Raw genomic sequence first — 15,862 nt, forward strand, 5'->3', positions numbered from 1 at the left:
CGTTGTTGCACTGTTCATGTGAATGACGGACGGTCAACGGCGCGCCCCCCTGCAGTGCAGTGTACCAAAAGGAAGTTGCTTAGGACCATGGTTATACCTTGCCTATGCTGGTACTCTATTTGATGTCATCCCAGAAAATATCTCAGTATATGGGTTTGCTGATGATCACGTTGCCAAGACAACTTTTAAGCCGTCCACTTCAAATGAAAAGAACGCAATCACTAAACTTGAAAAATGTACATTTACTATTAACCACTGGATGAATGCAAATAAATTAAAAATGAACACATCAAAAACTGAGTTTATTCTCTTTGGCAGTCGGAAACAACTCCAGGAAATCCATACAAAGGAAGTAAACATTGCATGGTACATAATCCAGCGAGAGCCAACAATTCGGTACCTTGGTGCATTCCTTGATGAATACCTAAGTTTCAAAAAATATGTATCAATGAAATTTCGTTCTGCCATGTTAAACTACTTTAGGATCAAAAGCATAAGAAAGTATCTTACAAGACAGTCCGCAGAAATGCTCATTGTCTCCCTTGTTCTATCACACCTTGACTATTGTAACGTAATTCTGTATGGTGTGGCAGAGTGCGAAATCAACAAAATGCAACGAATTCAGAATATGTGCGCCAAATTGGTTTTACAACGAAGCAAGTTTGACAGTTCGAAACAAGCGTTATATGAGTTGCACTGGTTGCCGATCAAAGCAAGGATACTATTTAAACTACTTACATTCATGTACAAGTGCTCAAATGATGAGGCCCCGACTAACCTCACTGATCTGCTCACGAAACATATTCCAAATAGACAAGGTCTGCGGTCATGCGGCTCTAACATGGACCCATATGACGTTCCGTTCAATAAGCGAAAGACATTCAGTGACAAGAGCTTCAGTACCGCAGGGTCGAGACTTTGGAATTCCTTGCCTCAGGATCGTAGACAATCGAATTCTTTAGAATCTTTTAAGAAGAATTTACAAACTTACCTTTTCCGTGATTTTTATGCATTTTTCTGAGATAATGTATTTTTATCGAAATACCGCATGTTTTAAATGTTTTAAATAACCCCGAATTTATCTCTTTTACCAGGTTTATCATTGGATTATTATTTATATATTTTTTAACTTGCTTTATTTTCAGCTTATTGTAAAACGCCATAATTGAATACTTTTTTCCAGGTTTATCATTGGTTTATTATTTATTTATTGTTTACCTTTTTTTATTTTCAGCTTATTGTAAAACGCCATTGAATATGTATTTTCATAGTAATTGGCGTTTAAGCAAATAAACAAGTTTCAAGTACACAATTTTATATATTAAAACTCATTATCACTAGTATAGAGATTAAATGTTTTGACAGTTAAATTCGCATCATGAGCAGAAAGTGGTTATTTATAAGCTGCAAGTTAAAATTTATCACATTTTATCATTCCATGTAAAATGAAATTGATACCCCTTTATTTTGTAAAATATATATACATGCCTATAAATATATAAAATATTGGTACTTAATATGATATTTGAGATTTACAATTATGTGTTTAAAGTGTATTTCGTATATGCGTATCAACTAATTGTTTACACGCGTGCATGTATCAACATGTTTTACTATAACTAGTGTTTAACCTACCGGTCAGTGCGCATACGCGTAAAATCCCGCATGTAAACAGTAACAATCAATGTGTCTATTGTGATAACTTCCCGAGGTGTAGAAACATACAATGTTAACTATATTGGAAAGAGAGCTTTTACATTGGACGTATACAAGGTACGGTTTTCTTTATTTCAAAACACGATATGAGACGCGTTCTGAGAAAACGGGGCTTAATGCATGTGCGTAAAGTGTCATCTCAGATTAGCCTGTGCAGTCCACACAGGCTAATCAGGGACGACACTTTCCGCTTTTATAGTATTTTTTGTTCAAAAGAAGTCTCTTCTACACGAAAATCCAGTTATGGCGGAAAATGTCGTCCCTGATTAGCCCGTGCGGACTGCACAGGCTAATCTGGAAAGACGCTTTACGCACATGCATTTAGCCCAGTTTTCTCAGAACGCGACTCATATGATTTATGTTAACTAAAACTTGCTCATATGACTGTTCGAAGATTGTTAAAATGGTATAAGCTGATAATGCAATTAGTTAATTCATATTTATCTCAAGCAATAGTACAATAATAAATTTTAATAAAGCAACACTATCCTTAAAAATATATACATGCCCGAAGGCATATCTGAGAGCTAACTATTTAAGATTTGAATTCCAACAGATTTATTCCAGATTCATCCTTCAGTTTGGACACATTATAAAATATATAAAATATTTGTAACCTGCAATCAAAAAGCTGTTCACCTTGACCTAAAGGCTGTATACATGTCAGTTGATTGTGTCTTACATTTCTGGTCATCAGTCATTCGATTACTTTTGTATTGTGGGAGATTAACATAATTAAATGCAGGTTTTGAAAGTCACTATATTATGAACTATTCGTGCAATTACTTTGTACCATTACACCATATAATGATAATGTTTATAACTTTTAATATTTCCTCTTTTCCATTATTTAAAAATTTCATCTGTATAAGCCAGTTATCGGCTATATTGTAAATTTTTACTAATAATTGGAACTGCGTATTAATTAACCCAATTATGCCTAGCGTCTGGAAAAAGGCCTTGGCAAACAGCGTAGACCCAGATGAGACGCCGCACGATACGGCGTCTCATTTGAGTCTACGCTGTTTGCTTAAAGAAATTTCAGTAAAAAATATTCTAAATATAGAAATAAATATACTAGACATCCCTGATTTTGGAAATAAATTGGTCCTATTTAGAAGGATAGGAGAGTCCACTAGGCATAAATGGGTTAAGAAAAGCTATGTCACATAATCCCCCTCTTATGTAGGTTTATTTTAACAATGGACAAACAGCCATGTGGTATTCGTATAAAGAAACACAGAGATTAAATAGGTACACGGATTATCACTTATTGGGACATAATAATACGGGACAAGTATCAAAAAGTAAAATCTGGTGTAAAATCCTGTCACACCTATTCCGATTTTTTGAATATGCAGTTGGTTTGAGGCAGTGGGGGGGGGGGGGGGGGGGGGTAATCTCGCCGATTTTGTTTTTATTCTTTAGTAATGACCTTGAGCTTTATTTGCAAAATGAACCTAATACGGGATTATTATTTGACGATAGTGTGTTAATGCTTTTACTTTTTGCAGACAATATGGCAATTTTTGCGAAATCGCCAGATTACTTGCAAACAAATATTAATCTTTTGTACTCGTATTGTAAACATGTGGAATTACTGTCAACACAGAAAAAACTAAAATTATGGTTTTTAGAAAGAGGGGCTGGCTGCTGTCAAATATATAAAATGGAATGTTGATGGCAAAACATTAACTGTTGTAGACGATTTTAATTATCTCTTCAATTTCACAGGGAATTTTAAGCTGAATCAAGAATATTTAGCAGGTAAAGCTATAAAGGCATTAAACGTACTTTTGCAACATTGTAAAAAGTACGAACTAAAGCCAAACATATTGTGTCAACTCTTTGAATCATGTGTTGGTTCTATACGTATCTTTTCAGCAGAGGTATGGGGTTTCACGCAATCAAAAGAACTAGAGAGAATGCACCTAAAATTTTGCAAACGTTTTTTTTATACTTAAAACTAATACATCTAATGCGAGCGTATATGGGGAGTTAGGTCGCTGCCCTTTTTTTATTACAAGGTATCTAACAATTATTAAATACTGGAGTAAAATTATACATACAGATAATATTATTATTTAAAAGGTTTCTGAGCAGGTCAAAGCAGATTGTAAGCATTCATGGTTTCTCTTATATTTTTGAAGACGCTGAAAATGTCGATTTTAAATCATCGACAATTTTATTCAGGAATGGTCCCAGAACATGCAGACAAACCATGTTCTTACTAATTATGTACTTTTAAAAAACAATTTTCATTACGAATCATACCTTGATTTACTACCTAGCAGCCTGAGAATGTTTTTCTGTTGACTAAGGCTATCGGTTCACCCACTAAGAATACATAGAGGATATTTGTTGGATTCGGTGGAATATCGATTTTATTTCACGAGTGATCATAGAAAACAATATTTTCACGAGTGGCGCAGCCACGAGTGAAAATATTTATTTTCTATGATCTCGAGTGAAATAAAATCGATATTCCAATGAATCCAACAAATTTTCTTTTTATATTATGCTTTTTTCACCGTTTATTTACATTGTAAATGAGTTAAACTGGATACTTTCGCTGGATTTATGACGTCATTTCGTTGAAAAAATGACGTCATTTCACAGTTAAACAGTGACAAATATCGATATTTTTCACTGTTATTTTTCACTGTTTAAAACAGTGGAATACCAGTTTTATTTCACTGATATTTCTCTATAAACCACCGGAAAGCATAAAATAAAAACTGGTAGATATGGTAGAAATAGAATTGCTAGGGATCAGCGTTATTGTTTATTTTGTAATTCACATGATATTGAAGATGAATAATATTTTATGCTTTTATGTCCATTTTTAGAGGAGATACGCAAAAATATGTACCAAAGTATTATAACCAAAGTCCATCGATGTTTAATTTGTTGGAAATGTTGGGCATTGATAACAAAACAAAATTAATTAAAATTTCTCCTTTTATTAAATACGCATTAAATAAACGAAACTCGTTGTTAAATGTAAGTTCATCCTCGTACAACAAGGACACATACTTTAACATTTTGAATAACATAATATGTATGTATATCACAATCAAATGTAATAAGTTTTATAATAAAGACAAGGTATACCGTATATACAGGTACACCGTAGTTACTGAAAACATATGATTAACGTGACATGAATGTTCATAATCATGCTTTGTTTGTTTTGTTATACTGACGATGTACATTGTGCAGGTCATAATAAAACACATGTTCTGTTCTGTTCATAATACGTGTATCAGAGAAAGCAACATGAAATCCAGATTATAGTGTAAGTTAAAAATGTGTGTCTTAGTATTACCTTTTTCGATTATAATCGTGTCCAAACGTATGGCAAGCTTACCGCAAAAGACAGCATATATTTACATTCTTTTTCACACCTTGTAAATTGGGCTAGTTGCCAACCTATTAATGAAAGAAAAGCTGACCTTGATATTAAATACCGCTTGATTTACATTTTTGAAGACTGAGTTTGTTTAATTATATTTTTCCGATGTAATGTTTACTGTAAACAATATCCCCACTATCATCACAACGACACCACCCCTTCAAGCATCAGCAACACCGCCGCTAACACTATTACTACATTTACAAGGTTCGAAGTTTCCCCCAATTACCATGTTATAATGCTCATATATTTTTTACTCGAATTTTCGATTGTCAAACTTATTTTATTGCTCGACGTGAAGTCCCAGTCAGTATTTCACACCATCTTTTGTTCGCTTGTCTGGGATTCTCCTTAGGTCGCTGAACGTTGTTTATCGCGCGCACTTGATTAGTGTCATGTGATAATTGATTTTACAGATGCTGCAAACTTGTCATCGACTGAATTGTTTCTGGGTTTGAGTAAAATAAAAAAAACGCTTCTTATATAAGCTTTTTTTTGCAAAAGCAGCATTTTCACTATCTGTGCTAAAACACTAAATAACACTTGGCATTCTTTCATTATGGATATAAATGCAGAATAAAAAATAGTGTTGTGTCATCTTTATTCGGTTTGTACACGTTTGTTATTTTTTATTGATTTAATAAAATTGTGTTTGTATAGTGAAATTGTAAGTGCCAATGCATGTTTTATATATTTTTTCTGAGTCTTACATGTAATGTGTTTCGTGAAAAATGCGCTGATCTAATCTTATTTTAAATAATTATGTTATATTTGTTTGTTCACATATTTTATAAATTTTAAATATATATTCATGTTAGTGCATATGCAGTACTTAGAACGGAGTTTAGGAATTAATAATACTCTTTCACTGATGATTCAAATATTTTGCAAGCAAATGTAAGTAAACACATTAACCCATTTATGCATAGCGTCTAGAAAAAAGGCCTTGGCAAACTGCGTAGACCCATCACGCGGCGTCTCATCAGGGTCTGCGCTGTTTGCTTAAATGGATTTCTGTAAGAAATATTCTAAATATAGAAATAAATATACAAGACATCCCTAATTTTGGAAATAAATTGATCTAATTTAGAAGGATGGCAGAGTCCACTAGGAATAAATGAGTTCAATTAGGAATTGTGTGGCTCGTATTTGGATGGCTCAAAATTTTCTTGCCGATCATCGCAACTACGAGCCATCGTGGACTTTATGTCTACATATTAATAATAAAATTGGATACATTTAGCAATATTTTGTATTTATAGGTGCGACAACAAACGTATCGACTCTTCGTGATGCGGAACAAACCGAGTAAAATCGTAAAAACCATTTGCGTTTGGAGTACGTGTATGGTCGTTTTCTTCTGCGTCATTGATCATACTGTCGTGTCGATTGGCATCAAATCGACAAAATACACCATCGATGACAAGCACGTCGGTATAACTCATCAATATGACGCCGAATTCGAGGAACTGACAAGAAAAGAGCAACCAAAGGTGAAATGGAACAATTTTTATTTGAACTACTCCGGTAAAGTCGATCGCCTACAACTACAAGCGATTGAAGCCAGATACTTTTCTCTACCTGAAACAAAGGTAAATCCTATTGATCATGAACTGATCATAACTGGTAAACCTATTTGTGATCTGAACTCGCCATATTTGTTAATAGTCGTACCATCTGTTCCAAGTCATGTCAGCATAAGAGCCGTAATAAGGAATACTATTGGATCTTACGGGCGATACACGTCTCCGTTCTCGGTGAAATTGGTGTTCGTTTTAGGGCGGGACGGGGACGCCTATACTGATCTCGCCGTCCGCAATGAAAGTCACTTCTATGGTGACATTGTACAGGCGGATTTTGTGGAGTCGTATTACAACTTAACGAGAAAAATGTTGGTGACGCTCAAGTGGGTATCTGTTTACTGCAGTGAGATCGATTATATGTTAAAACTAGACGAAGACGTGTTCGTTAACATTCCAGTCTTAATAAAATACTTAAAGACATTCAGGTATACGACAGATGGATCTATTCACGGCCACATTAACTCCGATTCTCCAGTGAGGCGCACAGGCAAATGGGCTGTTAAATGGACCGATTTTCCAATGCCTCAGTATCCCAACTACGCAGCTGGTAACTCATACGTCATTTCCGGTAACATCATTTCGAGAATGTTCACAGTATCCGAATATTTGCCATATATACCGATAGAAGATGTCTTTGTAACAGGAATTCTGGGTAAAATTGTAAAGGCTGAGCTGGTGCAACATAACGGATTCACATATTGGCTTGACAGTGAACCATTTCCATGCGCGTTTGCAGTATCCGGCAAAATTTCGTCAACGAAAGTATCTTCTTTCCTTATGAGGGAGTTATGGAATGCCTGTACAGCTTTTCATACATTTTGTTAACAAATATGTTGTATTTTGCAAAGCAAAGCATTTATGTTTAGTTTAAACCTATTTATTTTTGCTCGATTGCATCAAAAGCCTAAGGCTTATATAAATGCTCTCGAGTCCGTTTCCTGGGCCTAGAACTAGTACTTTTTTATTATCATTCAATATAAGACATACAATGTATACATGTATATGATCATAAAACTAAGTGATACCATGTACCAACAATAATGTTCAGACATGTTATACAATATATGCAAATTTATATACTTTTTTGACTTCGTGATTTCCTTTAGATTAAAAAAGAAGGGTTTATAGAAAAGAAACGAAGAAAAGAAAAAAAACAACAGAATAGTTGTGAATAAGGATGAGTTGCATGAAGAGGGTAGAAGCATACTGGACTTGTTTATGAAAGTTTAATGTGTTTCCATTTTTGTTCAAATATATGAAGTGTATAATTGCTAAGGGCAATTTCTTTTTCAATTTGGATCTTTAGTTTTAAATAATTGATAAAACCGTTCATTGTAGGTATTTGTTTTCTGTATTTCATGCTGAAAATAAAATATTTCATGAATATAATTATGTAATTCACAGTGTTATTAACGTCTTGTATTTTGAAGGTATTTACACCTAAACTGATGTCTAAGAGAGATAGTTTAACATTTAATTGTTGTTTCTCTAAAATGGTTGTCAATTATTTTCATAGAGATTGAATATGTTTACACTCCCAGAAAAGGTGTTCTATTGTTTCAATATGTTCACTACACATATCACATTGATTTGTGTTGGATAGGTTGCACTTAAAAAAAGATATTTATTTGTCGCTATGATTATCTGAAAACTTGAAACTTGAAAACTTGATAATTTGATGAAACGCCTATTTATATAATTATATTCAATGGCGTTGTACTAAACATATATATGTTCATAAAATTGATAAAAGATAAGAGGTATTGATAATATTATGCAGCATTAGTTAAAGGATTAATGATCTTAAAATGTGTGATATAAATACGAATGCTATAAAGAACTTAAGCAATAAAACAATACCGGCTACACTATTAAAACACAGTAAAAGTAAAATATTATGTAATAAATTGATATAACTAGAGTTAAGACAATAATTATAATGATAATATGAGCAAATATTTGGCAACATAAAGACACTGTTTTTCATTAACTAAAAGGATACGTAAAAGGATATTTCTTCTCTCTGGCTGTCGGATCCCACAGCTACCGGTCACCTGTCATACTTAAGGACACTTCTTTTGAGTTTTAACCTTATTTGAACTATCGTGACTACAAGTCACAAATAGACTGACCAAGTGTGACTACAAGACACAACTTGAAGGTTAAAATTACAGTGTGACTATAAGACACAACTAGAAGGCCTAAGCATGACTTAAAGGCAGCTGGTTGATGTTATTCAATCATTGAGCAAAGAAGCCCTAATGATTCTTGGTTACCAGTCACTTGTACAATAAATATCCTTTTCGAGCAAAGAAGCCCGCACAATTCTTTAATTGCTTTGTCCTATGAGTCATAGTGAACAATAAGCCCGTACAACTGAGTCTCGATTATTTTTTTAAATCACAGGTATTCCAATTAAAATAGGTTGTAAAAGTCTCTGAAGAGAAATGTTTTCAAATTCCTTTTGAAAATGTTTATTGATGCGGAAGTCCGGATGCTTGATGGAAGGTCATTCCACAGTTTCGGACCAACAACTCCGAAACTCCTGTCCATGAAAGTCTTTCTCTTTGTGCGTTTCACATCATAACATCCGTCATACGAGACGGTAGATCGTAGGTTACGTGCTGGTACTTTTTCTTTTAAAAGTTCTGTAAGGTATTTTGGTGCGTTACCAACAGAATAATTATACGTGAAGTTCAGTAATTTGAATGTTATCATAGCCTTTACTGGTAGCCAGTGTAGTTCATACAAGGCATCATTTGAACTGTCATATTTCTGTCGGCCGAGTACCAATTTGGCACACATGTTTTGGATACGTTGCATTTTGTTTATTTCGCATTGAGCTGTTCCATACAAGATGAGATTACAATAATCTAGATGAGATATTACCAAAGACAAAACGAGTATTTCTGTTGCTTCTTTTGTAAAGTATTTCCTTATGTTTTTGATTTTAAGGTAGTTGTACATGGCTGTACGGCACTTAATTTTGATGTGTTCTTTAAAATTTAGTGTTTCGTCTAAATATGCACCCAAATACCGTATGCATTTTTCTGCTTTAACAGTGTCACCAGCAATATCTATTTGTTTAGATTGACATTTATTTAATTGGGGTCTACTACCGAACATGATGAATTCCGTTTTTGATGCGTTCATTTTCAGTTTATTCTCGTTCATCCAGTTGTTAATAACGAGTGCACAACTTTCAAGTTCTTGAATGGCAGTTCTTTCAACAGAAGAAGATGCGATGTAGGTTTGAATCGCTTGTTTGCGGTGTGGTCGTCTGCAAAACCGTAGACTGTGATGGAGGGAGGAACGACATCAAACAGTGTTCCAGCGTGCGTCAGGTAGAGCCATGGACCAAGACAATTACCCTGGGGGACACTACACTCCAAAGAACGTGCCGCCGATAAAGCTGAATTAACACTTATGCGACAGCTTCTTGGACGAAGATTCGAGTCTATCCAGTTTAGTGCCGTGCCACATGCACCGTATTGTTTTTGCAACACGTCTAGTAGAATGTCATGATCGACTGTATCGAAGGCGGCACTCAAATCAATGGCGATAAGTGCTGTAACCTCTTGTTCTTCCATACCTTCGAGTATATCATTGACTAGTCTAAGTAAAGCAGATTCACAAGAATGGAATTGTCTGTAGGCTGACTGATTTTTTGGAAGGAGATTGTTTTCATTTACGTGTATATTGAGTCTAAACACAGCAGCCTTTTCAATCACTTTCGATAGAAATGATAAGTTGCTCACTGGTCTATAGTTGGCATAACTCAGGTCTAGTCCAATTTTCTTAAGAAGGGGTCTTACTATTACCTGTTTAAATTTTGAAGGAACAACTCCTTGACTCAGAGAGAGAGATTAACCAATTTTGTCACGAACGGTAGTAACTCGTTTAAAAATGACTTTAGTACTCTTGTTGGCAATGCATCTAGTTCGCATGATTTTGTTTGAAGATGATTGATGATCTTTTTCACTTCATCATGGGTTAGCTCCTCGAACATACCGAAACATGGCACCTCCTTGTGATCGGGTGTGAATTTTTCGAAACTTGCAAGGGCATCTCGAATTTTGTTAATTTTATCCAGAAAGTGATCGGCAAAATTTTCAGCTATCGCGGTGTCGCTTTCACCTTCCGGCATAGGGTTATCAGTATTTTTTCCTGTTAATTCTGATACAAACTTGTAGAGTTTTTTTAGAATCTCCGTGAAAATCAATTACTTTTTGACTAAGCGATCGTTGCTTCTCTGCATTCAACTCGAAAGTGTATTTATTTCTGGCATTTTTGAAAAGTTCATATTGGTCTGGTTGTTTGTATTTTCTCCACATGCGTTCCAGTTTGCGTGTTTTACGTTTTAGTTCAAGAATGTTTTCATGTATCTGGATGTATTTATATTGAAAATTTCTCAGAGTGCTATCAGTAGTTGATTTATATGGCATGACAAATATTTGTTTCCAATTAAATTCTTTTTCTCCAAGAAGGTTTTGCTATTTAGTTTGAGCTCTAGAGGTTTCGGAAGCGTTTTTAATTTGAAATGTGTAAAATATTTTGTTCGTTTTGGCTTTGTTTTGCAATAATGTTTTCTACGAATGTTTTTTGAGTACATGGTGTGTTATTTATGTCGATAACAGCTTGAATATGTACGGGTATACTTTTGATCAATGTGTAGTACATCAGGAAATTACTTGTTGGTATGCCGAATATGTAGCATAAGTTATCAAAAGAAAAGAAGTCGTTTATTATGTAGTCGTACAATTGATCTACATATTTTATGTTTCGTTTGAACCAGTGTTTATAGAAAAACGTTTTATTGTTAGTAGTTTTGTCTTAATTGTTCCATAGAATGATTTTACTGTTTATTTTGGTTTCTAAATTATGAGTAACTTTACACCATGCCGATAGAACATTCGATAGAAGTATGTTTTTGGTTGATATTTCATCTAAAATATTATTGTCGATATTACATTCAAAAAGTAAGGAGTCACCATATGTTTTAAGAATTTTCTGGTAGAATAATTTCCATTTACTTGTATTGGTATTATCTAAATATCTTTTAACCCAACCGCATTTTATTGCATTCAGGAATGAATCTTTATCCGTAAGTCTGATACCTCAATATTCTACTGATTGAATTAATTGAGTTCGCTTGATCTTATCAGGTTTACCGTCCCATATGAAATTCAATATTTCTGATTTTATATCTTCAATAATATCATTTGGTGGGTTTGGGAGAACTGTTAATGTATACATTAATTTAGGAAGTGCAAACGTTTTCAATACGGTGTTTTTTCCGATTAGTGTAGGTTAACGATGCTGACATGATTTTAAACAATTTTTAAATTTTTGTAGTTTAGGCAATATGTTTTTTTAGAATTGTTTCATTTTTATTGTTTGTAAAGGTTATTCCTAAACGTTGTTGCTTCATCTGATGTCCAGTTGAATTTCATTTCTTTTTTTAAGACGAATATAACTTTGTTTAAATTTACCTACTCGTAGCACAGTGCATTTACTTTTGTTTAGTTTAAGGCCCGATGCCATTCCATAAAGGGTTAGCGATTCTATAAGATTATTGAATAAGTCACTACTGATATTTAAGAAATAAGTTGCATCGTCAGCAAAAAGGGACTGTTTAATTTCTTTATCAGGTTCTAGCGATATTCCCTTTATATGTTTATTTGATTGGATACAGTGTGATAGATACTCGATGCATATTATAAATAGCGAGGATGAAAGTGGACATCCTTGTCTTACCCCTCGTTCGATGTTAAAACTGTTTGAGAAAAAGCCATTGTTTATTATTATACTGTTAATATCGGTATAAAAAAGTTTGACCCATTTAATTAGACTTTCACCAAAGTTTATATTTTCTAAGCAAGAGAACATAAACGAATGGTCTAGTGAATCAAAAGCTTTTTCGAAGTCTGCGAAGAAAATGAGACCAGAATTGTTTGGTTGGTTGAAATAATTTATGGATTCTTGTATCAAACGTACGTTTTCACCAATGTAACGTCTTAATGAAACCAGATTGAGATCTTGAAATGACGGATGGTAATATTTTTTAAATTCTGTTTGGTATACTTTTAGTTGCAATTCTATAATCGTTGTTCAGTAAACTAATCGGGCGCCAGTTTGATAAGGATTCTAATGTTTTTCCAGGTTTTGGAATGAGTGATATTACCTTGTTTTATTAGCGTAGTTAAGTTTTCGTTGTTAAATGAATAGTTTAGTGAATTAATTAAATGTGTTTTAATATTATTCCAGAATATTTTATAAAATTCGATTGTGATGCCATCAGATCCTGGGCTTTTGTTATTTTGCATTTCTTTTAGTGCTTTTCCACATTCATATTCATTTAGTAATCCGTCGCACAGTAGTTTTTCCTCTTGATTAAAAGCATGATGTGTACTTTTAAAAAGGGTGTTATTTTCAACATGTTTTCGTTTATAAAGGGTTTCGAAAAATTAACGTTGTTCTTCTAGTATTTGAGTTCTGTTTGTTATATCTTCGCCATTTGACTACTAGTTTGTGTACAGTTTTTTGTTCACTTCTACGTTTTTCTATGTTTGCGAAGTATTTTGTATTTTTTTCATTGTGTTCAACATGCTGTGCGCGTGCTCTTAATACAATTCCATTGAGATGTGTATGATAAATTCCTTCTTATATTTGTTTTTTTTTTTAATGTTATTTCATTTTAAATGGCTTTGGTATCGTTTGTGTTTGTTTCATGTAATTGTTTTTAAAGTGTTTTAATAATATTGATAGTTTCAGTTTCAAGTTTCTCTTTGTTTGAAAGACGCGTATCTAATCGTTGTAATACGTATATTTCCATTTATTACTTCCCATAATGTGTTTAGGTTCGCATCATTATTATTTTGAACTTTGTTGAATATTTCTTGTTTTATTTGTGTTTGATATTGTGTATCTAATAAGATGCTGTTATTAATTTTAAAGTATCCTGGGCCTCTTTCAGGCTGTATATTGTGTAGTTTAAGTTCAACTAGTGAGTGGTCAGTCATAAATCCTGGTTTTATGCTACATGTGTCAACAATGTTGCAAATTGACTCAGATATTAAAAAACAGTCTAATCTACAGAATATTGTTGGTTTCGTGTTTGAGTGCCACCTGAATTTGCTTTCGTTTGGATATACTGTAGGCCAAATGTCTATCATATTGTAGATTTCAATTATGTTGTTGAAAATGTTTCTATTTTTAGGATGAGTATAAGGGTTTCCCTTCTTTTTATCTATTAATGGGTTAAGGACAGTATTGAAATCACCACCGACTATAATGTTTTTATCTTGGTTATTAATTATAAAGGATAGTAATGTTTCGTAAATGTGGAATCATCATTGTTAGGGCCGTAAACGTTGATTAATGTTAAATGTGTTTCGTGTATTTTGATACCTATACTTGCTTGTCTGCCAATTATTTTTTCGTTAAAGTTATCGACTGTGATCCCTATTTTATTTTTTATCAGAAAGGCAACGCCTTTTTTTTTAATATGTTGTCCACTGAGATAGATGTCTCCGTCCCATTCATCTTTGAAGGTTTGTGCTAAAGTATGTGTCAAGTGACGTTCTTGCTAATAGGCATATACTTTTTTTCGTCTAACCATTTGAAGATTTTTATGCGTTTGTCTTTATTGCTTAGCCCTTTTACATCCAGAGTGCATAATTTAATCATTTGAAGAGGTGGAGGGTGATGTAAATGCTAATTTGTGTGTGCTTGTCCAGTAATTTTCTGTTTTAAAACATGTCCAGTTGGTTTCTCGTGTAGGACATAAGATGTCCATACATACAAACAAAAATAGATAGCAAAAATAAGGAATACAAAAAGGTGAATATTCCATAGACATGAAGAAGGAAAAGGAAATAATGACAAAAGTGAGATTTTTTTTACAAAAAACAACTTGTCCCCAATAGAGACATAGAAAAAAAGAATAAAATACAACATGTAAACACAAAAAAACAAGCAAATGTGCTTATGCAAGGTAAAAGGTAAAATTGCCTTAAATATAAGACATAAATTATCGGTATCTAATGTTCTCAAAACGGAAGTTTGAAAAGTTTGAATTAAATAATAATGATTTCACTGGGGTATGTATTTTATAAGTTTGAGTAATTAAGTTACGCTAAGTATAATTCGTTACTTTTCGGTATGTCAGATTAAACAACAAATATGTGAGGTTTATGTATATTCATAATAAAGGTCACACGGTAATATGTATATTATATGTTATAACAAAAGGAGTATACTTAAAGATTTAAACATAAATTGCATATACGTATTTGTACTATATCTATTACAGAATAGTTAAAAAAACAACACAATACAATAAAATTTGATCATCGTTTATCCTGATGTTACAAATCATGTGAAACAACATGACAGAAGCGGGCAAATGTAGATTTTGCAACTTTTGCAACAGTTCAATTAATATTGAAAATAAAATGTATGAACATTATTCGTAAGAAAATAGATTTATTTAAAATGAAAGTATGAGGAATTTCAAACCAAACAATTACGAAGACGTTGTTGATATTATAAAATGCTGAGGATATCCAAACTGTGTTGTTTGCTTACCTGAGCGAAACGTGCTCAAGGGGAGCATAGGTGATCAATTTTTGTCCGGCGTTGTTCGTCCGGTGTCAGGGAACGTATATGCAGCATATTTAGCGAAGTATGCGTTATTTCCAATAAATGGGTATCCGTATTTACGGGTCCCTATCGGACATATAAGAAGCGACCTAGTGCAGGCTGACCTTTCGACGGCATCCTAAACGACTGACCTAGTTTTGACCGGGAGTTTTAATTAGGATCGACGTCAGTAGCACGTAACTCTAATAAGTAGGCGTTATTTCCAATGACAATTTTCTTTTAAGGGTCCCTATCGGTGAACAATGACATATTCCCCCCGATGCGACCAAGTGCACGCTAACCTACCGTCAGCCGAATGTCTGGCTTACCTTGTTTCGGCCGGGACATTTAATTAGGGTCGGCGTCAATAGGACATGCTAACAACCTATTTTGCGTAGTAAGCGTTTGTTCCAGTAAGTGAATTTGCACATTAAAGGACTCGTTACAGACGACAAATCAGCCGAAAGCGACACAGTGCATGCTTACCTCTCGTTGACATCTTGTC

General features: G+C 33.7%; 2 protein-coding genes across 2 annotated transcripts in view; both read left to right on the plus strand.

The window, feature by feature from the left end:
- The window catches only part of LOC127835293 (sulfotransferase 1A1-like), a 368,467-nt gene that overhangs the window by 303,972 nt on the left and 48,633 nt on the right, over window positions 1-15,862 (plus strand). The window lies entirely within an intron of this gene.
- On the plus strand, window positions 1,719-8,059 carry LOC127835274 (beta-1,3-galactosyltransferase 5-like). Its single transcript, XM_052361628.1, has 2 exons — window positions 1,719-1,773; window positions 6,394-8,059. The coding sequence occupies exon 2, from the start codon at window positions 6,424-6,426 to the stop codon at window positions 7,537-7,539; it is 1,116 nt and encodes a 371-aa protein (XP_052217588.1). The 5' UTR covers window positions 1,719-1,773; window positions 6,394-6,423; the 3' UTR covers window positions 7,540-8,059.

The sequence above is a fragment of the Dreissena polymorpha genome, chromosome 1 (genome assembly GCF_020536995.1).
Source record: "Dreissena polymorpha isolate Duluth1 chromosome 1, UMN_Dpol_1.0, whole genome shotgun sequence".
Classification (NCBI taxonomy): Eukaryota; Metazoa; Mollusca; class Bivalvia; order Myida; family Dreissenidae; genus Dreissena; species Dreissena polymorpha.